Source organism: Gallinula chloropus, assembly GCF_964237585.1.
Source record: "Gallinula chloropus genome assembly, chromosome: 3".
NCBI classification, from domain to species: Eukaryota; Metazoa; Chordata; class Aves; order Gruiformes; family Rallidae; genus Gallinula; species Gallinula chloropus.
This window is the reverse complement of record NC_140087.1, coordinates 1,869,692-1,896,680: the sequence shown is the minus strand read 5'-3', so window position 1 is coordinate 1,896,680 and position 26,989 is coordinate 1,869,692. Positions and strand designations below refer to the sequence as shown.

Genomic DNA, 26,989 nt, shown 5'->3' with positions numbered 1-26,989 from the left:
ATGGGCTGCAAGCGCTGGCAGAGGCTTGTTCCAACACAGATCACAGTGTCTTCTGTATGTCTCCACCTGCTCCAGCGTGGGGCCTCTCCTGGGCTGTATGTGGGGTCTCATCTTGCTACTTTTTGGGAGAGTGCATGCTAGGGGGGAGGGATTTTCTTTATTAAATGATACTTTTAGTAATCTATCACTACAAAACTTTCTCTGTATTAGCCAGGTGCTTTTGAAGGTCAACACTCTGTCATGCACTTTATATTATGCAAAATCATTGGATCACATGAGCAGTCTTATTGAAGAAAGATAGTTTTCAAAAACTATAAAGCCATTTGAGAGATATATAGTAAGGAAGACTGCAGCTTGACATCTTATTATGAAGAAATGGAATAGCTGAATTTTTGCTGATGAATCACAGTTGTACAATGTCAGCTTTCCTAAGGAAAAAACCTGACCTTGCATGTAATATTGATCTGAATTTAACATTTAAAAAAAATAAAATTCAGATCACTTTCTTAAAGGGAAATGACTGTTTTACATTTAAGAAGCATAACTTGTAAATAAAAGGATGGCTTTCTTTTCAGCCTGTGCATGATCTCAGTGTAGTCCTTAGACTCCAAGCAAGAAAGACTAAATGGTATTCTAATTGCTCTTTGCAGCTGAATTTATCAGAAAAAGTTATTGCTGTTTGGGGGTTTTCTTCCCTCCTTCTCTCTCCTTCAGTATTTTGCCTTCTGGCTATTTTTCAATCTGTACTTCTTGCTTTCTTGCTGTCATATTCCAATTCTTCATTTTTCTACTTTATTTTACCATTTCAGAAGAATGGTCAAGTTAAGGCATCCTCTAATCTCACACCTGCCAATAACACTAAGGTCAGTGCAGAGCTATAGCACCAGGAGGAATAACTTTCTAGATAAATGTTGATGTATTTATTCATTTGACAAGTGTATTTTTGTGTGTGCAAGTGTCAAATTCAACAGTACTTAAAAAAACCCCAAATTCCTTTCTCTGTTCAGGAGACTTTAACTCTTAATCTAATTTCCCTTGCAGTCCTGCTGGCCTCAACACAGGCGTGTGAATGGCACCATTTTTGGAGGCATCTGTGCACCATGTACGTGCTTTGGTCATGCAGAATCGTGTGATGATATCACAGGAAAATGTCTGGTAAGTGTCACTATAGGTAACTTGATGGATGTGGCCAACATCAATTCAATACACCAGTGTAATTGAAGTAATGAAGCCAGAAATGACCAGAAATGCTCTTTCTGTTTAGCTGCTGCTGAAGTGAAGGGTCCTGTGATACCAAAACGTGGCAGCTTCTGCCATTAAGTAAAAGCAATTTGTTATTTACATAGGTTTGATGTTTTGAAATAGAATTGATAGTATGAGGTATGGCATGCAGAAAATACATCAATATTCTTCCATCCAAGATCCATCACCCCCTTCCACCTTTCTCCAGCAGTGTATTCAGTTTAGAGTATGTAGCAGGTAACACTGTAAGTTCTGTTCTGTTATGACGAGAAGATACTGCTAATGGCTTCCTTCTTCCAAATTCCTCCTAAACCTTGAAGAAGCATTTCATAAACTGTACATTAAAAGTTTTATGAAAGCCTATTATTTTGGCTAAATCAACTTTTTTTATCTTATAGGCTATGGATTTTTTTTTGTTACAGGCTGTGGAGATTTATCTAGTTGCCTACTTCTGCAGCAGTTAGTCTGTGATACTATCCATAGCAGGCCTACCAGCACACCACTCTATTTCCAGCCTGTTCAGTAGGCTTTTGGAATGGATGAATTATGCTGAATAGACTGTTATCATTAACTGAAGGGCATTTTTAGTTTTGTGTTGTCTGACATGGCATGAAGCTTGAAACAACATTTCTCATTTCATTACTCGTGTAGAAACACAATTTGAGGCAGTGCCAGTTTTGTGGGATATCATACTCTCATTTCCCTGCAGAATTCCAAGCAGACTCTGCACAGCACACGTTTCTAAATGTTCCTTTTTATTCCCTTAAGGAGAAGCTGCAGGGAAAAATAAAAAATGAAAATTCAAGGCTTTTTCAGTGTAATTTGGCACTTAGAATTATCACTGGTCTTCCTGTTTTGCCCATACAAGATGTTTAATTGCATTGCAGTGCAAAACAAGATATCCATAGTATGTGGATGAGTGAATTTTTCAAACTGCTTTTTTATAAATAGAAGCTTAAAATTATTCTCAATTTAATTATACTGCAAGCCTTAGAGAAGTACCTAGGATGAAAAATACATATGACATGACAGTCATGATTTGAACCCTTCACTTATATGCAGTGAAAATGTTTATCACAAGGGTAATGTGGATTTGTATTTCTCAACAAAGATACAATTTTTTGTATTAGTAACTGTAGCCTCCAGCTATGATGTCTATAACATCAGTGTGGGATAAAATCAGGAGAAAAGAAAGGGGAGAATCTAGTTTAAGGTGCATCATAACTACTGACTATATGGCTTAGGGGTATATAGCCAGATGGGAGTGCTGAGGTTACTTGCTTCTTTGTCTTTGAGTTTAAGCCCTTGCACAAGACCCTCTTTATTTTTGACTGTAGGACAGTCCAGGGTGTGAGAGAAGGCTGTATAGTTGCATACTGTAGCACTTCTCAGTTGCTGTGAACCCTTGCCTGGGACAGTAGAGCTCACCCTTCTGGAGTTTCGAGGGCGCTGACAAGGAAGTGTAAAATAACCAGTTGAAAATGTACTTTAATCTGTATGCTTTATCAAGCATTCTGTATTTTATGTGTTCTGCCTGAGCTTATACTACATCATGCTATAAAGAAGAGGCGCACAGGGAGCTGAAAATCAGTTCTGGATTTTCTTGCAGCTTACTTTGAAAACACTGTAAGTGAAGTTAGATTGGTTAGCATCCATGCAGGCTATTAAATGCTGCTATTCAATTTGGATCATAAGCCTTTTGAAGTGAAAGAGAGAGAAGTCTGAATGCTGAAAAAGAGAAATGTTTCACATCAAAGGCATTCCTTCTATTGAGGTTTACACAGCCTTTTGGCCTCCTTATTATTATTCATGGTGTTTTTTCAGTAATACAACAGACAATTTAGGCACCTAATTTACTGATATGATACTTCTTTTTGCTCTTCCTTAGCTTTGAAATGTAGTTGAAAAGCAGCTGAAATATGTTTTTGACTCGTGATAAAAGCTCAAATCATCTGCTTCAACACAGGCCTGTATAAAAAGCTCATTTTAACGCGTATCTTGCAGTAACCTGCAAAGCCCTTTGATCCCCACAGCAACCATATGGAGAGCTGCGTGCTACATCATTCTCGTTGCCATTGTGATATACGTAACTGCTTTGTTACACAGGGCAAGTTCTAGCATGCAGAAATAGGCTTTTGTAGTGTTACACACACACACATTTACAGTAGCTTTGGGAGGTTGGTTAAGCCTACAACACCTTGTGAAAAGCAAACAAACACGTTTCAAGGTATTTCGTGCTTTGCAGGATGCTGCTTTCCCATTAGCAAGCCCAGAGAAAGCAGATCTTTCTCCCCTAAGATAGGCTTAAATTGCTAAGTGGGTATTCCCCAGTGGCATCCGTTCTGTGTTTTATTCCTTTGTGTGGAAACTGTTCACCACGCAGATGCAGGCGGGTGTCAGAGCTAGTGGCCATGTGCTTTAGACTGTGTTCATCACAGGAGCACCAAAATGTTTTCACCCATCTTTGTGTACAGGGTATGAAAATGATAGCTCCCAAGCCAAATGCAAGGTGGGCTATACCACAGAATCACAGAATCGTAGGGGTTGGAAGGGACCTCAAGAGATCATCAATTCCAACCCCCCTGCCAAAGCAGGTTCCTTAGGACAGATTGCACAGGTAGGCATCCAGGCAGGTCTTGAATGTCTCCAGAAGTCAGGTGAAAATTATGTAAAGCTTCTGCAACATCCTTATTGCATTTGTAACACCAGGAAAGGGAACTGTCCATATAATCTTGACGGCAGTTTGGAAATGCCAGAAGCTCATATTCATGCTTCCAAAGACATAATACCATTGTCTGGTTTGGATGGCCAGGTAATATACTAAAATAGGCACCCAGGTTTACCCTTCTGCTTTTTTTAATCTAGTTTAAACTAGCAGCTTCCCTGGTTATCTCTGTGGCAGATGCCCTGAGAAAGCGCTGCAGCATGCCAAAGGCACTATCTTGGACTCAGTCATACTCCCCCATTAAAGTTTTATTTTCATCACTAGTGCTTCTATTCACGCTGTTTCTTTCCATATTCATATACACTCATCTGCATATGCAGCTAAGCAGGTGTGGTTTTCAGTCTAAATTTAGGGTTCCTTGATACTGGGCATGAAGATTTTTCATTTGGTTTCTGTCAAGGGGGAAGGGCCAGCTCAGTAGGCAGTGGTGGGCATCAGCAATGAAGTCTTTGGGCAACAGAGTCAGAGTCAGTCTCGCATGTAGAATTTTGGATAAAAATGAATTCCATAAGCTTGCTTATTCCTATGATCTTTACATGATGTTTAATGGTGTTGGGAGATAAAAGAGGTCCAGAAAATTGATGCATTCAAAATAGTTTGAGATCCTGTACCTGGATTTTGAAAGCATACAGATTTGGCCATAAAACTGTTCCTGGCTACAAAGTCCCAGGATTTATGGAACAAGGCATTGGTTTTACCAAAACCACCAGATCAATGTGTTTGAAGAAAATGTATCTTCAAGGGAATAAAAAGGAAGTGTCAGGGACAGCTGTCCACGATCTTCTTCATAACTAGTCTTGTGACACACAAAAAAATAATTAAATGTTCCTATAAAGGTGCAATTAGGATGTCACAGGCTTTAATGTGATTTAAGGAAATAATCTCAGTATGAGTAGACATTGCTTAAACTCAGTGATGCTCAAAACCATTGCTGTAAGGTTACCAGGTTTCAAACTGAGATTCAACCAATTGATACCAAGAAAACACAAGTTTTTCATGAGTCTTGTGTCACGATCCACAACCTGGACAAGACTTAGCTTGGCAGAGGTTAAACCCCCTCGTGTTCCAACCGGACCTCAGATGGCTCTGGGTGGCTGGGGGTGGCTGGGCTGGCCCCCTGAGTGATGCCCCATTGTCAGGTTTTTTATCCTGATAAGTTCTCAATTCAGTTCTCAGAGAACAGAATGAAGGCTCGAAACGGAGTCAAGGTTAAGGTTGCTTTATTTGGCCCACAACCAACGGGCAGGGAAAGGGGGGGAAGAAAGAGAAAAGGGTGGGAAGGAGGGAGAGAGAGAGTGGAAAAGAGGAAGGGGGGGCGAGTATATCTACCACCATGAGGCTACGGCATTCCATCTAATGGCAGAGTACTCTTTAGTGTCTCTGGGTCCGATGGAAGGGGAGAGCGTTCCCTCGTTTCTCCCTCCATGTCTTCATTCTCCGTTGCTTTCCCTTCCTCCATGTTGCTTGATTCCTTTCCATGGCTGAATGCTCTCTTTTTGTAGCTGTCCTTTGTATCACCACAAGCTCCCACCTGGCTTGTGGGAATGCTGCAGGGTGGATGATGGAATGACCAGTGTATGAATGGCTCCTGATGTTTCTCCTGGTAGTGGAATGTTCTCCTGATGTATGAATGGCTCCTGATGTTTCTCCTGATAGTGGAATGTTCTCCTGTTGTGTGAATGGCTCCTGATGTCTCTCCTGATAGTGGAATGTTCTCCTGTTGTGTGAATGGCTCCTGATGTCTCTCCTGGTATCTTTTGGGTGGCTTTTTGAATAGTCATTAGGTCCTTGGAAGCCTGAGCCAGTGGTGTTGATGTAGTGTGCTGGGAATGAGGTTTGGTTAGGTGAGAGGAAAAAAAGAGGGGGAGGGTTCTGTTGGCAATTATTAAGGCATATTTCCAGTACCTTACATCTTGATAATAGCTTTAGAAGGGCAAATAATTCATCTACTTCAGCACGTAAAGTGATCTATAAATTTGACAGATGACTATAAAGTCTAGTGCATCTCTGAAGAGAACAAGCAAATTATGGCACACCCACATACCAGATAATCTCTGTTCTTCGTCCAGCCAAATCCCGAGTGGGAGAACAGTGTAGGACCATACTAGATTTCTCAGCTAAACTTTAACATACACACTGTGCCACATATGCTCAGGTCTTGGTACTAGATATATGGGTTTCTTTGCTTTTTTATTTTTAAAGTGATTGATTCCTGGTGAGGAAGTAAGCAGAGATCTGGGTTGAGGAGAATTAGACACAGTGTGTGGAAGTGATTTGCATTAGAGTTTCAGAAAAATCATCAAAGAGAAGAAGGTCAGGTCCTTGTAATATGAATTGTTTCCCTACAAAATGGAAGGTTTCAGGTTTTTTACTTACAAAAGCAGAAGCTGAAAATACCACTCTCTAAAGGGATGTGTAGCTTTAAAATAGTGTGTTAGCTCCTCTCACTTTAACAGCATCCTTGACATATAAGCCGTTCATATTCTTCAAAAACATGAAGATATGTCTGAGGATATTTAAAGCTAAACTTAACACAAAAGAAGAATCCATGCTTTTTCAGGAAAAGTACAAATAATTTGACATGATGCTTTAAAAAAGTTGAATTGCCAAGGTTTTTTCTTGTGAAACACTTGAATTATTTTTGTCACATCTCCTTTTAAAAGCATATCTTAATGTTCCTAGCTATTTCTTCAGTAGGGCCGGTGTATTATTCTTGAATGACAGCACCTGAACTAACAACCAAATGGACTTAAATGACCTAATGAAGTAGAATTTAACCCAACTGATGGTTCTAAAGCCTTAATATTATTTCTACTGAGTATCAATACTTGGTATTAGCTCACAGTCTGCCAGATATATGGAAAATACAATATTGTGCTTAATGCTTTTATTTCAGAGATATGCTGGGTGTATACAGAAGCAATAAGAATGCAACCTTTAAAGCAGCAAAGGGCATTTCTGGAGACAGAAGCTGTTGACTCCAGTGTGCTCATGAGTGAAAAGTGTATCATGCCTTTTCAGTGTGTATGAGACTGGCTATGCAGAGCACAATGTGAAAAAAACTTCATGCAAATCATGTGGCTGTTGTATGGTAGGAAACTAAAGGTTTCTGGTTGAATATTTGTTTTGTTTTGCATCGCAAAAAATTATCCACAAAACCACAAATAGATCTGACACGTACTGATGGTGAAACCTAACCTCTGGAACTGTTTCTCAACCAGCAGCAGGAAATCAGAATGTATGTCACAGACCTCTTACGCTCCTGTTAAGAGGATGGGCTAGATTAATGACCTGCAAGGGTTTTCCTTATGTAAGTTGTCTAATTGTGAATGTGTCCTTTCCCTTTTCCATTTAGGACTGCAAGCACAACACAGGCGGTTCATATTGTGATAGATGTCTGCCTGGCTTCTATGGTGATCCGACCAAAGGGACAGCTGAAGACTGTCAGCTGTGTGCTTGCCCCTTAAATATACCTTCCAACAAGTAAGATGTGTATTTATTACATATTACACTTTTTCATTTACTAAATGGCATACCTTCTAAATTTATACTTTAACATGTACACATGGCAATTTTTTTGTGGATTAAATAATATATTCTGCAGTAGAAGTTGGTATTCTGTTTTTGCAATTGTACAGAGTGCATAGCTTCACAGAGAGGCCAAGATAAAGACAAAAACTGGATGAGGCTGGGCTAGACAGAACAACACAGAATTTGGATGACTGCTCTTTGAATCAATAGCTAGTGTTTGCTTTTCTGTCCTTCTTAAGAGTATTTGGTTTTAGTTTTAAAGCTGAATTTACAGATTTGACATGTGGAGTTTTCCAGTAGTTAAATGTTAAATCAATTTATGTTGATCAGATAAAATAGTGATTACTTCTGCTTTTAAGTTTCCTTTCCTTCCAGTCAACACTCAGTGTTAATGTTTATTCTTTGGAGTCTGAATTCAGCCTTAGATCTTGCAAGTGAAAATAATCTGTCGGTATATCTCAGAATAATCACTATAAATTTGTTTTATTGAATAAAAATAATATTGAAAAGTTAATCAGAACTCTGGTCTAAGAACAAATATTCCCTTCATTACTAAACCTGTCTGCACTACTTGCTACCTACAGTTCAATAGACAAGTGGCTTGAACTTTTTTCATAGAAACATAGAATCTCCTGAGCTGGAAGGGACCCATCAGGATCATCAAGTCCAACTCCTGGCCCCACACAGGGCCAGCCAGGCCGGAGCATGGGACTGGGTGCATCGTCTAGATGCTTCCTGAACTTGGTCAAGCTGGGTGCTGTGACCACTCCCCTGGGGAGCCTGTGCCAGTGCCCAACCCCACTCTCAGTACAGAACCTCTTCGCAATATCCAACCCAAACCTCCTCTGTGTCTCAGCTTCACACCATTCCCTCAGGTTCTGTCATTGGTCACTAAAGAGAGGAGATCAACACCTGCCCCTTCACTCCCACTTGTCAGGCAGCCACAGACCACGATGAGGTCTCCCCTCAGTCTCCTTTTCTCCAGGCTGAACAAACCAAGGGACTTCAGCATCTCCTCATAAGACTTCCCCTCCAGACCTTTCCCTATCCTTGTTGCCCTCCTCTGAACACTCTCCAATAGTTTCCTGTCCCTTTTATACTGTGGCTCCCAAAACTGCACACAGTGCTTGAGGTGAGGCTGCACCAGCACAGTGTGGAGCAGGACAATCACCTCCCCAAGCACACCAAAGCTGTGCTTGATGCACACCAGCCTCCTGGCTGCCTGGGCACACTGCTGGCTAACGTTTAACTTGCTGTTGACCATGACCCCCAAATCCCTCTCAGCATGGCTGGCCTCCAGCATCTGATCCCCCAGTCTGTATGTGCAGCCAGGGTTGCCCCTTCTATGGTGCAGAATCCAGCACTTGCCCTTGTTAAACTTCATGCTGCTGGTGATTGTCCAACTCTCTAATCTGTCCAGGTCTCTCTGTAAGGCTTCTCCACCCTCAACAGAGTCAACAGATCCTCCCACTTTGGTGTCTTCTGCAAATTTACTTAAGACACCATGTAGTCCTGTGTCGGGGTCGTTTATAGTTATTATTGTTTTTAATCTCTGGCAGTACCTGGAAAATAACAATCCCAAAATTCTTTGATGCCATGTAGTTGAAGAAAACTGTTCCCAACCCTGTTTGGCTAGCTTTTCTTGTGCATATACAATTTAAAATAATAATAATAAATTATGTGTATCAGTTTGAATTAGCAAATTTGGTTTATGCCATCCAGTATGGCTTCAGAGAAAAGCAGCTGTGGTGCAACACGTATAATATTTCTTCAGGAAGATCAGGAAACTGTAGGGTATGTCTGACATGTTTGCAGTGGTAACTAATGCTCGCCCAAACCACAGCTACCACTTGAATGTGTCTCCCTCCTGGGAAGTATTGCTGACAGTCCACAGAGGCATTTCAGAAGGATTGTACTGGAGGATAGTAAACTGTGACTTCACACAGCTTGGAAGTTTCAAGTGGCACTATGAGCTGATAAACCTGCTGGAGTATTTTTTTGTTTGTTTGTTTATTTTCCCTTTAGCTCTGCATCTTCCATTTCACCCCTTTTTTCTCAAAACAGAAGTCAGATTCTGTCCATGAAGCTTACCTTACTGTTTATGAGTGTATAGAGTGCTGTGTGAGATTTACAGGGCCAAATGTGTGGCTGCCACCAGCACAGAGAGGCAGCTCTGCAAGATTCAGGTAAAGAAGAGAACATCATCTGAATGGCAGTGTGCCAGAATCATCCACAGATGAACCAGATTTTGCTCTTAAGTAGTTCATGGTAATACTGTTGCCTACAGTGTGTAGGCTTTGTGTCCTATTCAATGTACAGTGAGCAGGGAAGGAATAATCTAAGCACTTATCAGCAGAAATTCCAGGGCATTGTAGAATGGGAGCCTGCCTTCCTGTTATCACAGCTCTTCAGTTGGTTTTCTTAGATATAGATGGGTCTATTATTTTTGCTGCTCAGGCATGGTTCCTTTGATGTCCTCATTAGCTTTCACATAGCATTTCCTTGCATAATTAATTCTCTTTCTCTTGTTTGAGACCAGTGTACTGACAAAGCAAGAAAAACACCATCACATTTATATCTTGTGCAGATGTGCAACAAGCCAAGTCAAATAAATTGAATTTAGGTTTTTATTGGCAAAATGCCTCGAGACCTCTATTATGTATCCATCAGTGTTGTGTTACTTTTCCCTTTCTGAAACTGAGCAAGAGAGTCCCATTTTTAATATTTAGTTTTCTTGAAATTTAGGTACAACACAAAACCAGAATGGGACTGTTCTTGGACTGTGGGAGTCTTGAAACCTACAAAGTTTAGCCCTGCATTAGAATATGCAAAAGCTTCCTCATTCTAAAATGGACAGAAGCAAAACTGTGGACAACATCCTCAAGCTCTGTAGAACTCAGTGTAAGGTTCAAGCTCTCATGACTTTATAGTTCTAGACAATTATTAAATTTGTTTTTGAGAAAAAGAGATGTTGCTAAAGATTTATTGTGTTACCTGAAGGCTGTTAGAATACTCATTTTTCTCTCTCACTTAGTTGGCAGTGTTTGGCACGCCAGGGATAATGTATGTAAACATTTCAGATTCCTTCCCACATCCTTCACATGAAAAATAAAGACATTTCTACGAAGCTCATGTCACTCTACAGGTGTAGTATATGACAGGTTATTTCAGAATCACCTGGCTAATTTATGTACAAATGATTATAAATGACTGCCTATGGATTTTAATTCCCGTTGTATTTAATTCCTAGTATGACATGACAGGGCATATGTAGGTCTCTAAGGTTAGTACTAAAGTTCCTAGTGCATAGAGAATATTGTCCCTGTCATAAAACTCTGAATATATTTCTATTAAGAAATTGGTTTTGTCTTTTATAGCAGTATCTTACATTTTTGTGATGTTTATGAAGGTTCCCATCACTGTTTTCACAGCACCTGAGTATTTTTCTATGCAGTGCCATATAAGGTGGAGGAGAACTGTTCTCTCCATCATAGAATGTGGTGATGCTGGTGCTGTTCTAAAGTTAACTTCAGCTGATTTAACTGCTGCTCATTCCCTCTCCTGTTTCCTAATGGCAGCAGTTTCCATATGCAATCATTGAAGCCAGTCGGAAAACTGCCTTTGGAAGCACAACAGCGATAAGTGACTTGCCATATGTCAGAAGGAAATGCTTGGCCAAATCAAGAAACTAAAATTAGTTTATCTAAGCTTGTTTCTAGATCCTGAGCTATCTTTTCCACTTTTTGCATATATCTCCATATTTGTACTTATGTGATGCAAATGAGATCAATACCCGAATTATAAATGGCATCTGTAACGCACACTTGACTTCTTCGTCTTATCTCTTCTCATTAATGCATCACTCTTACAAATTGTTCTAATTCTTAGTCTTTAAGGAGTTTCAAATAAACTGATTTTTTTATTTTCCCACAGAAATTATCAGACACACTACTATATAATTATTTCCACCAAATGTAGATGTCTGGGATAATTACTGCTTTTCTCTTGAAGTGGTGATAAATAAAATACAGGCAATGAAGACCTTGACAGGAATGTTTTGTCATTGGAAATGGGACTCAGCTTGGGAAGGTCACAAGTAAACATGTAGCCTGTGAACTAGAAATTTGGGTCTCAGAATGTTATTTTTAAAAAAGTATTATTATTTTAAAAATTAAATAAAATGACAAACTTATTCCCAAGAGGTGTTTTCAGTAACATACTTGTAAGCCTTTAGGAAGCTTTGTCTCCCAACATGGACCTATAACATCCATACCCATGCTGCGTACTCATGCTTGCCCCATGACCTGACTGGTATTAATGTTGTTACCTTTTATAAAAACTGACAAGAGTGATGATGAATCAAGAAGTAGTAAGATTTTTTGAAGCTTGTTTTGACAGATCAATACACACTGTTCATTAGTATTTATCACAAGTAGAGAATGAGATCTTAATAATCAGGAAGAAAAACGCTTTCTTTCTCACCCTCCTATCACATATTTCCATTAGAACTTGTAGATGGGAATTTTTCAATATATTAATTTTTACTGTTGAGATGTGGACTGACTATTAAGGCAGAGAAGGAATCCAAGTATGCTAGGTGTAAGGGTAAGCTTTTAAAAACATGGGAATTCTGATATTCATTATTGCGTGGTAATAATACTTGTACTATTACTACTATTATTACTGCCATTGTTATTATCATTATCATTACTATTATCATTAAAATTTATACAGCTGAATTCAGAGCTCTTGATGGAACTGTGGTACAGTCAGTCTTGTGCAGTGCTGTAATGATGCAATAGCATCTCCAAAAAGTTTCCCATGTAAGTCTTAGGAAGAGCGAGGTTAGGACTGACAAGAAGGATCTTATTTGAAGTAAGGCAGGTGCTGCTGGTTAGATTCAATGATAGTGTGTGCCTCAGTTCAAAATAGCTTTCATTGCTGTTAAAAAATAGAATCAAAAATATTATTTCTTCAACTGGCTCCTCATGCATTCATGAATCTATTATGAATGGAGTGGCATTGCAAAATAACATGAACATTATGGGATAAAAAGAAATCCCGGTGTTTACTGGACATGGCCTTCCCACATTTTTCTTGCTCTTTGACAGACAGGGTATTTGTAAATGGAAATAATCTATACCAGAAACAGAGTAGAGAATAACTGAGGTCAGATCATAGGAAGCAGGGTTCCACCACCAGCAGGTAATCGTTACAGATTCCTAATTAAGCTGTTCTGTCTTCCCCAAGCCTCTTATTTTACAGAAACTTTCATCATATATCCTGCTTTAATTTCTTCAAAGTCAGATTACGTCCATTTGTTATTATTGTAGCATGAACTTTTACCTTGAAGATACCTTCCTTCTGATGTCTTTCTCAGAGCAACTCTATTCCTTCTCAACTTCTATTTTCCCAGGTTACAAAAGAGAAGTTTAGTGTCTTCAGATGAGCAGTTTGTTTTCCTGTTGTAGTCACTCCACAATGCACCCACTCCCATTCTTCTCCTTTTTCTTTTTTTTTTTTAATTTTTCTATTTGATTGAGCAAAAATGTATTTCAATTATTTTTATGATGCCCTCTAAAGGTGCTCATCTGTCTCTGTCATTCTAGAATGATAGGAGAACAGGTTGCTGCTTCTTCAGTGTGTTGTGTTTTAGAGTGTGGAGAAGGGTTTCCTCACTGAAGTGTGTTCAGGGAGAAAGAGAATGGAAAGCAAAAAACTAAACAGGGGAAGGAGCACAATTCGGAGTTAAACATGTACTTTGAGAGGGTGGAGCTTGCAAATGTCTATCATATATTTTAAAAACCCAGCTAAAAATAAGTAAAGCATAGCAAAGAGGTAAAGCTTTCTGCTCTGCAAGCTATTCTTAAACTTCAGCATGCCCCTCTGGCCTGTTGCTTGAGGTCATTGGCACTCATTTTACTCAAATGTGCTCTCTGGGAAGCTGCACCAGATATTTCCCCTTTTGCCCCTCCCCTTTCTTGTTCACTGGGTTACTTTCACAGACGATTATACACAAAGTTAAGGGAGCTTTCAAATCAATTGTCCTTCAGAAAGATTTATATAAGGGTCACGTTATGGCATATATTGTTTTGCCAGGCCCTCGGGGACACAAACAAACAGCTGTACATTCCTGCCTTTTTAATAGTATCCAGAGCACTCGGTGGCAGGCTCAAGTCCTGTAATAACAGGCTATTGGGATGCTGCCATCCATTACTCTATATTCAGTGTGGCAGAAATAGCAGAGTCATTCCAAATTCAATTTGCTGGAGTCAAACTTAAAGCCCCTTGTCCTAGACCAGAATCACTTTTCCTGGGCGCCCTTTTGCAAATTAACGACCCCTGGAGTGGGGAGAGAGCTATGCTGCTAACCATCTTTTCTTTGTGTTTCTTCCTTGTCCCTCTTCTTGCCCAACAACAACACCACAGCTTCAGCCCGACATGCCATTTTGAGCCAAGCCGTGGGTTACTGTGCGATGCGTGCCCGGCTGGGTACGTGGGACCACGCTGCGAAAGGTAAGCGAGCACCAGGCTTTTAACCATCTGAGATCTGAAACAAAAGTACTGGTCACATGGAGCCTTCCTACCTTCTTAGTACTCCCCCTTCTCGTCCCCATTCCTGTGTTCTGAAACTCGGTGAAGAAATCCCCCTGATATTGTGTCTGTGGATTTGTGTATTTCAAGTACTTGTTTTATTACTTAGTGGTAAAGTGCAAAGCTTCCCAGAAGCATTTGCAGAGGAATGAGGGGGTTTTTTAGAAATTATTCTTCTAACTTTTCTGTCACTCTTCTGAGATTTTTTTAACTATTTGTCTCTTTGTCATTTGCATGTTTAGAGCATGGTGAATCAAATACGCGATAAATTACCAATGGCTCTTTAAGAGAAGATAAAATGCAGTGAAAATATTACATTCTAATAAGTTACTTGTTGACTTTAATTATTGTTAAAAATCATACTTTACATTTTTGTTGTTTCTAGTTTCCCTTACTTAGAAAGTAGAGCAAGCTAGGTTTTAATGACAAAAAAAGATAATTATTCTTTGTTGAATACATAGAAAAGCTCGATATCTATTTCCTACCCTTATAACTACCTACACAAAATACAAGTTAAAAAAAAATATCTTGTCTGGCTCTGGCTACGACAGGTCTGAGTGACATGTTAGTACTAAGAGAGGAAGTTCTCTCCCTTCTTAAATCCTGTTATTCTGAAAGGATCACATGGGGAATTTAAATGAAACATAAGGCTAGTGTGAGTTTTGGTGCTAAGCTCCTGGGAACCCCCTTCCATGGGAGGTGAGACTGCACAGACAAGGGATATCATCACTGTGTCTGCACGCCTTCAGTCCCCTGGGGTTTCACATGGGTGGAACAGCTTTCAAGAGCAGTTAGTGTGCCAGGGGACCTCTGCTAGTTGTTTGGAGTTCGCAGTGAATCAGCATTGGCTTTGGCTCTGTGATCTCAGTCCTCTGTGACCCTGCAAGTGACACCTTTTTTAAGAAGGCGAGGGGGAGCCAGGGAAATGTTTAGCCAACACCTGGCTAGACAGTTATGCAAACGTGGCACTGCAGTTCCTTAGTAGGGTCTTGCCATTTGGCACGTTCATGAGGTGCTCGCAGCAATTTCCAACGTAAACCCTAAAAAAAGGAAATGCTTCTGCATGACTTACAATATACAGGCTGGGATGAGGAAAAGTAGAAGTGAACCAAGAGAAAGAGCCAACCAGAAAAGCAGGAACCTGACCATACGCTGCGAATCGCCCTTTAGTCCTGTCTTTCCAATTTACATTTACAACTACTTCCCTTTAAATCCCCTGTTGTGCTATATCTGTCCTAAAGTGAGAGTGCAGGCTGTCACCTGTTTCCACCCATCATCACTGAGTCTGTTCCTGCTGCGTGCTATTTCTGCCTGTCTTTTCCTGTCTGTCTGGGAAGTCATCACCTTCTTTCAGCTAGTGGGCTGTGAAGTTAATGATGGCAGGAATAAATCACATCAAGAGCACTTTGGTGGCAGTTTGTCAATGCAGGGTCATTGACAGCTTCCATTAGCAACAAGTGCTATTTCTGAGTGGAGCACAGGCTGTAGGTGTAGTAGGGCAGAATCTGGATAAGTGGCAGGCTTGGATTTTAGCCTGGTTTCCTAAGGAAATGGGGCTGGGGCAATCTTTTTGTGCATGTCTGTCTGGCTGCCCACTAAGACATTTGAACTTGCAGGTCAGTGTCGACCAAATTCGACAGAAAGGTAGGAGGTCTCAAAGATAATCATTGTTACTGAAGGTTTTGAGAAAAGAAGTGGCTGAATAGAGGTTAATAGATCAGGACATGTCATAGCTAAGGAGGAGAACACTGTGTGAACTCACACCTGATTAAACAGCAGAGAATACATGAGAGAGAGAGAGAGAACGAGAGAGACAGAGAGAGATTATTAAATGTTCCACCCATAAGAAAACTTTCACAGGGTAAGGAAAAAGCACTGCTGTAGCCTGAGGGATTACTCCCTGCTGAATAGCAACAACCTGCAGCAAATAATCAGCCCTTAGCCTTGTAACTCTGAGATATAAATCCATTGAAAATTAGGCTATTAATTCCAGTGCTCGTAGAACTATTTGCTTTTAATTGTAGGAAGTTGCTTGGAAATGCCCGCAGCTGTCAGTAATAATGAACAGGAGAAAGTGTCTTGCCTTTTGCTATTAATAGTGATGGTATAATTGCTAAAAGAGTTTACGTTAAATTCTCTTTCATTTTAGCAACTGCAGAGTGACAAGTGATCGAAGCCACATGACTCATTAGCTAAACTGTCTTAAATTATCATGAAGTACCAAGTATCATGAGGTGAACATACACAGTACTGTACTGATTTGGCCTCCAAAATAATCCTCTACCCCCTAGAGAGTTAAGATACTTACATGTTAGTTTGGCTGGTTGGTTGGTTGGCTGGTTTTTTTATTACACCTGAGTTGTGAAATGTCAACAAAATGCTACTTCTCTCACTTGAACTCTTCCAGAAAATGTTGCCAAAATTGCAACTAATTTCAACTAGTGTTGCCAAAATTACTCAGTGTTCCCAGGGGCCCACTTCATAACACTAGCAAAAAGATTACAGGTATAAATTGTGTTGAGATTTACCACATATCTGTAATTGTAGAGAAAGCCCAGCTTCCCCACTGAAGCCTTTTCCCCCACAAATTAGACTCACGTTCTTCCTTTGCTCACTCTGAAGTGTGTGAGGCAGCACAGACCCTTTCCTAACTGCAGAAAGGGTGTGTGAGAATGTCAAACACTGTCCTTTGAGGCTAGCACAGTTACAGGATGATGTTTTCTAACTAAAAAGTCTTCGTACAGCCAGAAGCACAGGGTGGGTGAGAGTCCAGCTTCTCCTGTAGCAATCATTCATTTTTGGATGAAAGGTTCCAGTGACCTTTTCCTTCTAGAAGGAGAGGTAAGAGGTCAGGGTAACTTAAGTGGGAGGAGAAGGGTGAGCTGGGTAGTCTCCTATCTTCGTCCCATCCCACCCCATTCTTCAGGTCCAGCTCAGACTGCCACCAGCCACAGTCCCTCCTGAGTCCCTTAGATTCAACCTGCTGCCTCTTCTTGCTAATACAGCACCTCCACTAGTGCCAAGTCTGTGTTGCAGCGCTAATGGGAAAAGGGTCAGACGTTCAGGAGATGGGATCCCACAAATGTGTTCTGTGGGATCGCTTACAGCTTGCAAAAGTAGGCACTCCAGTGTCAGCAACCGTGAGATGTACAGTTGGTCATACAACCACCACGTCTGTGTTGTGCACCTGAGTTGAGATCCTTGACTGGCTGTTCACAAGCCATTTTTCCACAGCGCTGTTGCTGGGTTTTGCACACAGGTTGAATGCTCATAAGCTTCAAAAGCAACTGTAAAATAGTATTTCCAGAATTTAAAGTGTTTGGGTTTGCAGCCTAAATTAACTCTGTCCCAAGGGTGTGTTTTGTTGGGTGGGTTTTTTTTCCCCCCAGTAAATATAAAGCAATGTACAAAATAGGTCTGTGTTTGTGTGCACTTATGTGCATGCACAACACCGCACAGGCTGCTGTGAGGAAAATTAACTCCATCCCAGCCAGACCCAGTACACATGGGCTCACACATATTTATATAGTAGCCCTGTATTTGGCACCAGTTATGCCAAATAAAACCAAGTGGTGTCAGTCACAGACACACCTGCATTTCAGGGTAAAGGGGAGCATAGAGGAAGAAAAATATGGACACGCTCTTTCTTCACTACTTCTACTCCTACTTCTGTTCATTTTTGCATCTCAGAGGTGTTCTGTTTTCCTTAGTGGTCGTTTATTTAGATATGTATTTTGTGCAACACACAAATGTCACTTTCCATGCCACCTGCTTTATTGTTTGGGTATTTTTTAATATGAACCTTGCCAAACATGCACTGCTCTGAGAAGGGCAACTGAAGTAGAAACGTTCTTAAGGGAGTGAAGATGGAATTAGTGAAAGTGGAGTTTATAATCTTCCCTTTCAACTTCTGGAGAACTGGGAAAAGAAGTGTAAGAATTTACACATAGATAGAAGCACACAGTTTTCTTTTAAGCTTAACTGGTTTACCCCAACTTTCGGGATCATCTGGAATCTGGATTCAAGATTATGTATGCAAAGAAGTAGAAAATAGCAAAACCCTCTACCATCACATAGCTAATTTCAACTAGCAAAGTCTAAACTGATGAGAATACAAGGAGTTATCAAGGTTTCCTGCTATTAACAGAAGGAAATTATTAGCAGTGTATGTATCACAAATCCCTGGAGCTTTTTTTCTGTGAACTCCTTGGTAAGTTGCTGTGAATGCTACAGGACTAACCCTTAAATGAAAGTGAAAGAGGAAAATGAATACACGTTGGGTGAAGTCAAATAGGTTAGTAGCACCAAAAGATACAGATTTATTACAAATATGCTGGTACTAAGTGAGAAGGATCTCAGCAAAGCCTGAGTGAACTTCACTCATCAACTAATTTAGGTAAAATAAGATTACTGCTACCCTGTTACTCTTTGGTTTTATAAAACGTGACTCTTAATTTTTACATGTATTAAGAAACATTCCTGGTCTTTTTAACTGAAAAAAAAGCCAACTTGTTTTGGTGAAAGTAAGGTAAAAGTCAGTCTTTTGTGGTTGCTGAGATATCGTCCATCCAAGGAAAAAATAGCCATTTCTTTACAAGGAGGTACAATACATGGCTACATTAGTGACAGGTTCTGAAAATAAAATGCCTGATTTATTCTAATGACAAGATTTTGATGTATTGTTGCTCTGAGAAGGTAATTGTGAGAGGTGGCTGTGCTGAGGGAGTAAAGCACAGTAGGATAGATTGTGAAATTCGTACTCGTGTTCTTGAGTGGTTGCATGCACCCAAACCACTGGCTATTTATATGTATTATTCATCTGTGGTCTGCATTGTGGGTATTTTTAGAGAATAGAAAAAATAGAACAGAAAAAAAATAATCCTACTTTCCGTAATATCTTACTACAAAAATCTGTTCCATTAGATCAAATAATTTCCTCCCTAAACACAGTTACCCAACTTTATAATCTTTGCTAATGACAGTGAACAATACTTAATAAACTAAACGTTTAGACAGCTTTGATTAGGATGCAGGTGGAAGCTTCATGAGATATTCTGGATGCAAGGAAAAGAATGAATTTGATGAGCATAAAGGGACAAGAGTGGACCTGAAGTGGAGCTCTGAGTTACTGTATTGGGATGGTACACAAAATTCTTGCTCGACCATACCATCCACTACTATTAAAAAGCAGAAGAGATACCTATGTACATTAGAACTGCATTCAAACTGAGTTTGAAGTAGTAGGAATACAATGTGTTTTATGTACTTTCTGTTTTCTTTACACTAATTGGAGTTCATTTGAGATGCACATGAATAACTTCATTAGCTGGAACTGGGCAATTTTTCGTCTTTTTCTTCACTATCTACAAGTTGCTCTTACTGTGAAGTGTGAGCAAATATAATGGAAAGGGAAAGCAGACCAGAATATAAATAAGAAATAGGCTGTGAGACGAGTAGAAATTTGCTTTAAATACACCTTCATGTTAGGGCAGATTCACTAGCCTGTTTTACATGGTACTCACAAGACATTACTGCTGGGCAAGGTGGAAAAGAAGGGGGTATTTTTAAACATCTCTGTTAAAATATGGAAGGTATGGTACACACCAAAGTAGCTCCTGTGATAATGAGCAAACTTTTTGTTAGCTGCCTGTACACAGAGATCAGCAATCCATTAAAAACCAAATCTGACCATGCAGTAGATCGGGGGAAGACCAAGTCAGGGGAGCATCATTTTAGCTAAACAAAATTATGTTTGTTTCACTTTCTAAGCCTGCCTTTCTAAACTAAACAAGTTTTTAAGGTAGAGGGGGAAAAAACCATCAAGCTCGCTGGTAAATGAGTACAGAACATCTAGACATGATGTGCTGAAATACAAAGCCTATCTAACGTGGACCTGAATTCCTCTAGTGTGCCAATAGACAGATTTCTTATTATGCTTTTTCTTGTCTTCAGTGCCAGTGACAAGATTGTTCTCCCACTGAAATCTAATTACTAGCAGAACTGGCAGGATTTCAGCTGGTACTGTATCTACAGTGTTGTTACAAAGGAGAAGGAGGGAGAGAGAGAGAAAAGATGCTTAAGAAATACTTGAAAGAAGATCAAATAATTTTTGGTGATTAGTGAAGCAAGAAAATGAACTATTTCTAATAGGATGATTATTTAAAGGTCCTAACTGGGGATGTCTTTTACCTTAGGTGTGCAGAAGGCTATTTTGGACAACCTCTAATACCTGGAGGATCATGCCAGCCATGCCAGTGTAATGACAACCTTGACTTCTCCGTTCCTGGCAGCTGTGACAGCTTGTCTGGTGCTTGCCTGATATGTAAGCCAGGTACAACAGGCCAGTATTGTGAGAGGTGTGCTGACGGATATTTTGGCGATGCTCTTGATGCAAAGAACTGTCAACGTAAGTCATGAACTTCTGCTGCTCCTGACAGTATTGATTTATCCTGTATCCATGTTCCTGAGAGGAAGACTGGGCCCTGTATGTGTGAGCAGGAGGATGATACGGTGTGCTTACACCTCCAATAACAATGATGTTTTACTTGCATCCGGAGAGGGAGGCTTCAGAGTGAGGGATTAAAAAACTTGCTGCTGTAGTTGAAGCAGTAATGAAGCAGACATGAAAACACCTGGGAAAGCAGAGCATTGCATGGATGCAAAAGGTTATACTAAATGTCAGATATAAAAAGAAAACATACAAATAAATGGAAACGATTCACTGAAACCTCTAGAAGCCATCCAGGGAAATCCTATTAACTACCAAGATTGGTGCTGAGAGGAGGGAGTGATATTTCAGTCACTGCAGGGTTCAACTTTGCCAGCACTTGTGGCCTCTTTCCCACATGACCCTGGGTAAGAGCTGGGAGCTGCTCCCTCTTTACAGGACAAGGGTCTTTGACCTCCTACAAAGCAGACTAAAATCTAACATATTTTTCCTAAGGTGCTCTGGAGAAAGACACCTGGCACTGCAGCAAGCCACCACTTCTTAGACAAATGGTGGCATGTTTAAGTATGAGCCTCAGCTCATACTTCCCCATGGTGACTGAAGAAAATTATTGGGAACACGTGAAGGATTTGGTAGGAGCAGGAGCTTTCCTTCTGTCAGAGGCAGTGGTGGTCTCTGTGCCATTGCTGGCACAATTCAGAATGCAGCTATTATGCAGAACAAGTGCTTTTAACTTAAAAACATTCTCCACATACCCTTCTACCCCATTCAGAGAAATGGGACACAACAGGTTGTAAACTGTCCTGAAAGAGCGAAGTACTTTATTTCACTGTCACGAGGATTTAAAACATTTTCCTTCCATTGGAATAAACTCAGAGCAACTCCACTTAGTACCAATATGTTATAGGAGGATAAAATTATGCAAATAATTATCCTATTGCTCTGCATATGTAGGAACACAGGGATCACTTCTGCAGAATGTATTGCATACACAAAAGTCGGCACCACTGGCATCCATTTCCAGGATTTGCTGTGTTTGTGGCTTACAGTTTGGCAGTGCAAATGCAAGTTCTGTTGGACCTCCTAAGACTGCATGGGAGCCAGTGAGATGCAGAGCATCACCAGGTTTCTCAGCTAAGAAACACTGGTATACGTAAAATCATAGATAGCTGTGAAGACATATACCTGTGTAAATGCTTTCTGCACCTACTTTATGCAATGCTGGATGAAAGTTGGACAGTCACATGTATTCTCTGCACGAGTTAACAATTCATGATGAGAGATGTCGTGTAAGTTAGTGTGTTAAGTGGGTAATGTGACTTAAAAAGAAGTGCATTTCAAGAATCATAGCTTCCAGTAGCTTGTTTCTACAGCAATGGCATGGGGAAGAGACTTCAGAAAACATACAATTAAAAACAACAAAAAAAAGTATTAAAAATAAATACGTATTTAATCTAGAATTACAAGCTTTGCTTTTGTTGTTAGTATCACTGACAAGGAGAGCCCCCTAATGTATTCACAGCCTTGTGCTCACAGTTACCTTGTATTCATCTTCTCTCTGCCTTTCATGTGGGTTTTCTCTTTTGCATATGATTTTTTATTTCCTTTGCAGACTTCCGTGAAGTTTGCCCTGCAGCTACAATATCAGAGGGACTATGCCTTTACTTTGTTGTTTTCAATTTCATTCCTTATTAAAAAGCCAAATCCAAGAGTATTGCAAAGCATGAACGTTGCTTTCAAATCACTGTTGGAGATGCTCCGCGCTCCCTCTCAGTGCAGCGCTGTTGTCATGTGCATTAACCGTTTCAGATGACAGTACAACTTTATATCACTGGAACCTCTCTGAGTTTCTTGGTGTATCTGCACAAAATAACAAATTTTAAGAACACTGAGCAAACATCCCAGGCTTATTTGATTTGATTCCAGTAGGTTGGGGTTTTTTTTGCTGTGAAATAGCAGTGTACTGAAGCGAATACCTGGAGGTTGTGCTGATGGTAGTAGAGCTCAGTGGCATGAGATGAATTAAAGCTAATATTCAAGCGTGCCTGTGTGCAGGTGCCGTGGTTGTGGGTGAATAACTACATAGGATGATTATAGATACACGTGTAAACATTTATACAAATCAAGATGGAACAAGTAGGTTCTACTGTGTCCAGTTCTGGGCTCCCTGGGATAAAAAGGACAGGGATCTCCTGGAGAGAGTCCAGAGAAGGGCTACGGAGATGATGAAGGGCCTGGAGCATCTCCCCCATTGAGGAAAGGCTGAGTGAGCTGGGGCTGTTCAGCCTGGAGAAAAGAAGACTAAGGGGGCACCTTATTAATGTTTATAAATATCTTATGCAGGGGGAATGGGCAGCCCCTTTTCAGTGTCTGTGGGGACAGGACAAGGGGCAATGGCTGCAAGTTGGAGCACAGGGAGTTCCACACCAACATGGGGAAGAACTTTTCCCCAGGGAGGGTGAGGGAGCCCTGGGACAGGCTGCCCAGGGGGTGTGGAGTCTCCATCTCTGGAGAGATTCCAGCCCCGTCTGGACGCCGCCCTGTGCAATATGAGCTGGGGAGCTGCTTTGGCAGGGGGGTTGGACCCGATGAGCTCTCCAGGTCCCTTCCAACCCCTGTGATTCTGTGATTCTTGGCCAGTGTCATTTGGGGAGAAAGTAAGACAAATTTCTCTGACAGGCTGTGTTGTGTTATAGCAACCATTTGGAGGCCTGGACAGCAGCTAATTTTCCCGGCAGAGGTGAATGAATGGGAAGGCTTTAGGTGAGATAAATGCAATTTATCAGATTAACAGTTTAGTAGATGAATTGTCCTGACTGTATATTTCTCCTGTATAAACATACTCCTAGAGCCAAGAAAAGCAATCAGTCATCTGTGGCTGACTTAAGAATGCACAGTATGCCATTTGTGGGAATGTATAATATAAATAGGGCAGAGTCATCTGTTTGTAAATGCAGTGTAAATTCTCTTTTTGATTCTTGTGGTGTCATCTGTCTGATAAGCAAAGTGAATCAATTGACACAGGCTTTGTGTTTTGAGGTCTGTCTAAAAAGGGTGGTGAAATTCAGTTAATTCGGACTGAGAATTGAGGTTTTGTGAGTTTGGGCTCATGCATCATCTTTCATTGCTGGCCACTATAAATAAGAGACTTAAAACATCCTATGTGTGCTACTCATCAGTGTGTACAGTTTGGGGTTTTAAAACTTAAATATTATGGTAGGAGTGCTTTAAACAGGATGAGAGAAATAAATTATGGATTCAGTTAGCATTGAAAAATGAGAGCGAAAGGAAAAGAGAAGCAATGTTAATTACAGCACAAGTGGTTTTAAATGTTTACATTTTAAAAATATATCACAAAACAGAGAGAAATCAAAAACCTTTGAAGGTGTTGCCAGAATGATAAGAGAGTCCAGTGTGGTTATGTTACTTATTCCAGAATGAGACATCTTTGCAAAGATTTGAGAAATGAGGCCATGAACAGACTGGGAAGCCATAATTCACTTACATTTAAAAGAAGCAACTTTTGAAGAATACCTCAAAAGTAGGGAGAAGAACAGAAAATCATCCTTTCCATTTATAATGCAGCAAGTCCAATAAAGTAATGAGGAAGCTCCTGTTGTAATACATAGGAAAATGATAGCTGTTTTGTTTCAGATGACACCTTGTGACATGCAAGTATGTGACTACCATGTGTTTACTGTTGGGACATTTGAAGTGTTTCTTAAAATGAAGCTGTCACATTGAGAAAAAGACCAATACATGTGGTCCAGGGCAATACAGGAAGGCAAAATGTGGATTGGAGCCCTGGTTTACATAGTATTTAGATAATCAATATAGCGATGCAGATTCATTATCCTCTAGGGCAAAAAAAGGACATGCAGGAACCAGCTCGTGATGATGGAGTTGGTGACTGCATGGTCACAGTCACTGTGACACCCAGTCTGGTCTCTTCTCCACTGTGAATGCTGAAGGGATTTTTTTCCTCATCCCTGCATGCCAAAAGAATTGTGGCCAAAGAACATAAAGGGTTACAGAAAGCTTAACAAAAAAATTCCCTTCTCCTAAAATGTGAGAATATAGAAGTCAAAAGCGTTGTTATTTTTCTTCTCATTGCTATTTTAAATCCTCAGGGGAGCACTGGGATGAGTTAGGCTAATCAGTTGGATTACATTTCCTCTGGGAAATGTGATGCCTTCACCATGACAGAGGTACCAGAGAGTCAAAGGAGCAGCTAACCCTCAATCTCTTTCTCAGCTGTACTCCAGGGTCAATGCCTGTGAGGAAGCGCTTTGGGGAGGGGAGGGGTGATGCAGGGAGGATACTGCTCCCACAGCAAATCCCCTGAATTCATAGCCTGTTCTGTGCCCTCAGCCTGCCAACATCTTCCCCCAAATGCATTAACACAGCCTGGGCTCCAGAGCAGTGGGAATAGCACTCCCACCTGCCAGAGCTAAATTCCATACACACCCCATGTAAGGGGCTGTACCCTTTTTCCTCTCAACACTGCCCTGCCTACTCCAAGTTTTGGAGCAATGACCAAGCTGTTCTGAGGGAGCAGCTTCTGAGAGACAGATTGAGAGGGAGAGAGAGAGCCCTGTCTTCCCCATCACCACTACCCCTGGGGTCCAGAAATTTGGCACTAATTAAAATATAAAGGCAAAGTTGTTACTGCTTTAAAACCTTATGTCTCCACCATCACATACTCAGTAATGTGTCCTAAACATCATCTTTTCATCTGAGACATGCACATAAACCCAATGGTTTATGAAGTCAAGGGAAAACTTCTCACCATAATAACTTGGAGCAAAATTCCACATTAAGAGAGGTAGGATAATGTGTGTAGGATAATGTGTGTAGGATAATGTGTGTAGGATAGTGTGTGTTGTCTCTGTGTGAGAGTAGCACCCTTCTGCTTTACTGGGGTCAGCCACCTTGGATTTCCCAGGGTGGCAAAAGCCATGCTGTAAACAACTCCCTGTCAAAGACAGCTTCAGCCACATACCTGTTTCAGGAAATACATTCACAGCTGCTCCTTCTTCCTCTGCAGCCTGTGACTGTAACATCAATGGCTCCTTCTCAGAGATCTGTGACTCCTGGACAGGCCAGTGCAAGTGTAAAGCCAATGTGATCGGTCGCCGCTGCGAAGCCTGCCAGGTGAGTGACAGGAAATGCTGTTGTCTTTCAGTTTGCTTCCCTGTGTTTCAGTTTGGATAGGTTTTCTTTTTTGCTCAGTTTTCACTTAAAGAGCATGTATGTTCTTTATGTGTGGAATGGTTAAATGGCTGGTTTTCTAGAGCAAACTGCAGAAAATTGCATGCAAATGTATTTTAAGCCTCAGTGTATGTATAAGTGCAGTTTTGTATGTGCTACCTGCACTTTACATTCTGAATGATCATTATAAATAAATAAGTTAAAAGTGCTGCACCTCTCAGGGAAAATCCCTCTATAAAAGAGTTGCAAAATATCTTATAGACTCCAATTTTTCCAAAAAAATAGCAGGCTGCCAGTTTACTTCTGCTGTGATTGTTCTGCCTTTGTGTTTTTTCTTAAATGTTCTTGCTGCATTGTACAAATAATGTATTCTTTTTTGGTGAGAGTGCCTTTTGCCTTGATGTTGTTTTGCTGTCTCAAAAATCACTGCAAAAATACAGTGTTTTGTGAACTCATAGAGTTTTCTTTAGACTGCTAAGGAGTACATTACAATTGGCTGCATGTTCCTCTAGCTCAGGGTGAGGACTTGTGGGTTAGATCTGTGTCCTCAGAACACCTCTGTGTGTGTGCAATTTAAACCACAGAAATAATTCTACAGAAATCACAAGGATCACTTTCAACCTGCATCAACTGCATCATTTCTGAAGGGGTCTCCTCACACTCTGTTTTTGACAGTATTTAGAATCGTTGGTATCAGTGGAATTTGCACACACTGCATGACATACACAGAAAATATATCAGCTTGTTGGTACAATATTGGCACTAGTTGGAATTAATCTTTCTTTAGTACTGTGTTTATTACTATCTTTGTTCCTGTACTCTTTTACTTGCTGCAGTTTCATCATCTTCACTTTCTAACAGTGTTCACTTTTCATTCTTTAAAGCCCAACTATTTCTGGGCACCAGAAAAGCTGTTCTGTATACCATGTGGCTGCAGTGCTATAGGATCCGTGTCACTGCAGTGTAGCAGGTCAGGAAGATGTACCTGCAAATCAGGATTCGTGGGCAGACGCTGTGAGCTCAGCAGACAGGTGCCTACACTGAGAGACAATACACCAAGCAGCCAGCAGATCCGAGTGCCCCCACGGAGATGGGGCGTCAGCAGCGTCAGTGGGTGCCCGCGAGGCGCTTACCGGCCTGCTACCCCGGTAATCAGAAGCTGTGTGCACTGCATGGGCTGAAATCTCATATTTGCTTGTGTTTGGTGCTCCCCCAGGCTTTTTTTTTTTTTGTCTGTT

At 40.7% G+C, this 26,989-nt stretch overlaps 1 protein-coding gene across 1 annotated transcript in view; it reads left to right on the top strand.

The window, feature by feature from the left end:
- Positions 1–26,989, top strand: part of LAMA2 (laminin subunit alpha 2) — a gene marked incomplete at its 5' end in the record, with an annotated part of 363,202 nt that overhangs the window by 208,253 nt on the left and 127,960 nt on the right. The window contains 5 exons of the mRNA XM_084261417.1: positions 1,042–1,155; positions 7,323–7,450; positions 13,928–14,014; positions 20,287–20,498; positions 25,588–25,694. Of these exons, the coding sequence (XP_084117543.1) occupies positions 1,042–1,155; positions 7,323–7,450; positions 13,928–14,014; positions 20,287–20,498; positions 25,588–25,694 (648 nt within the window). The remainder of the gene's footprint in view (positions 1–1,041; positions 1,156–7,322; positions 7,451–13,927; positions 14,015–20,286; positions 20,499–25,587; positions 25,695–26,989) is intronic.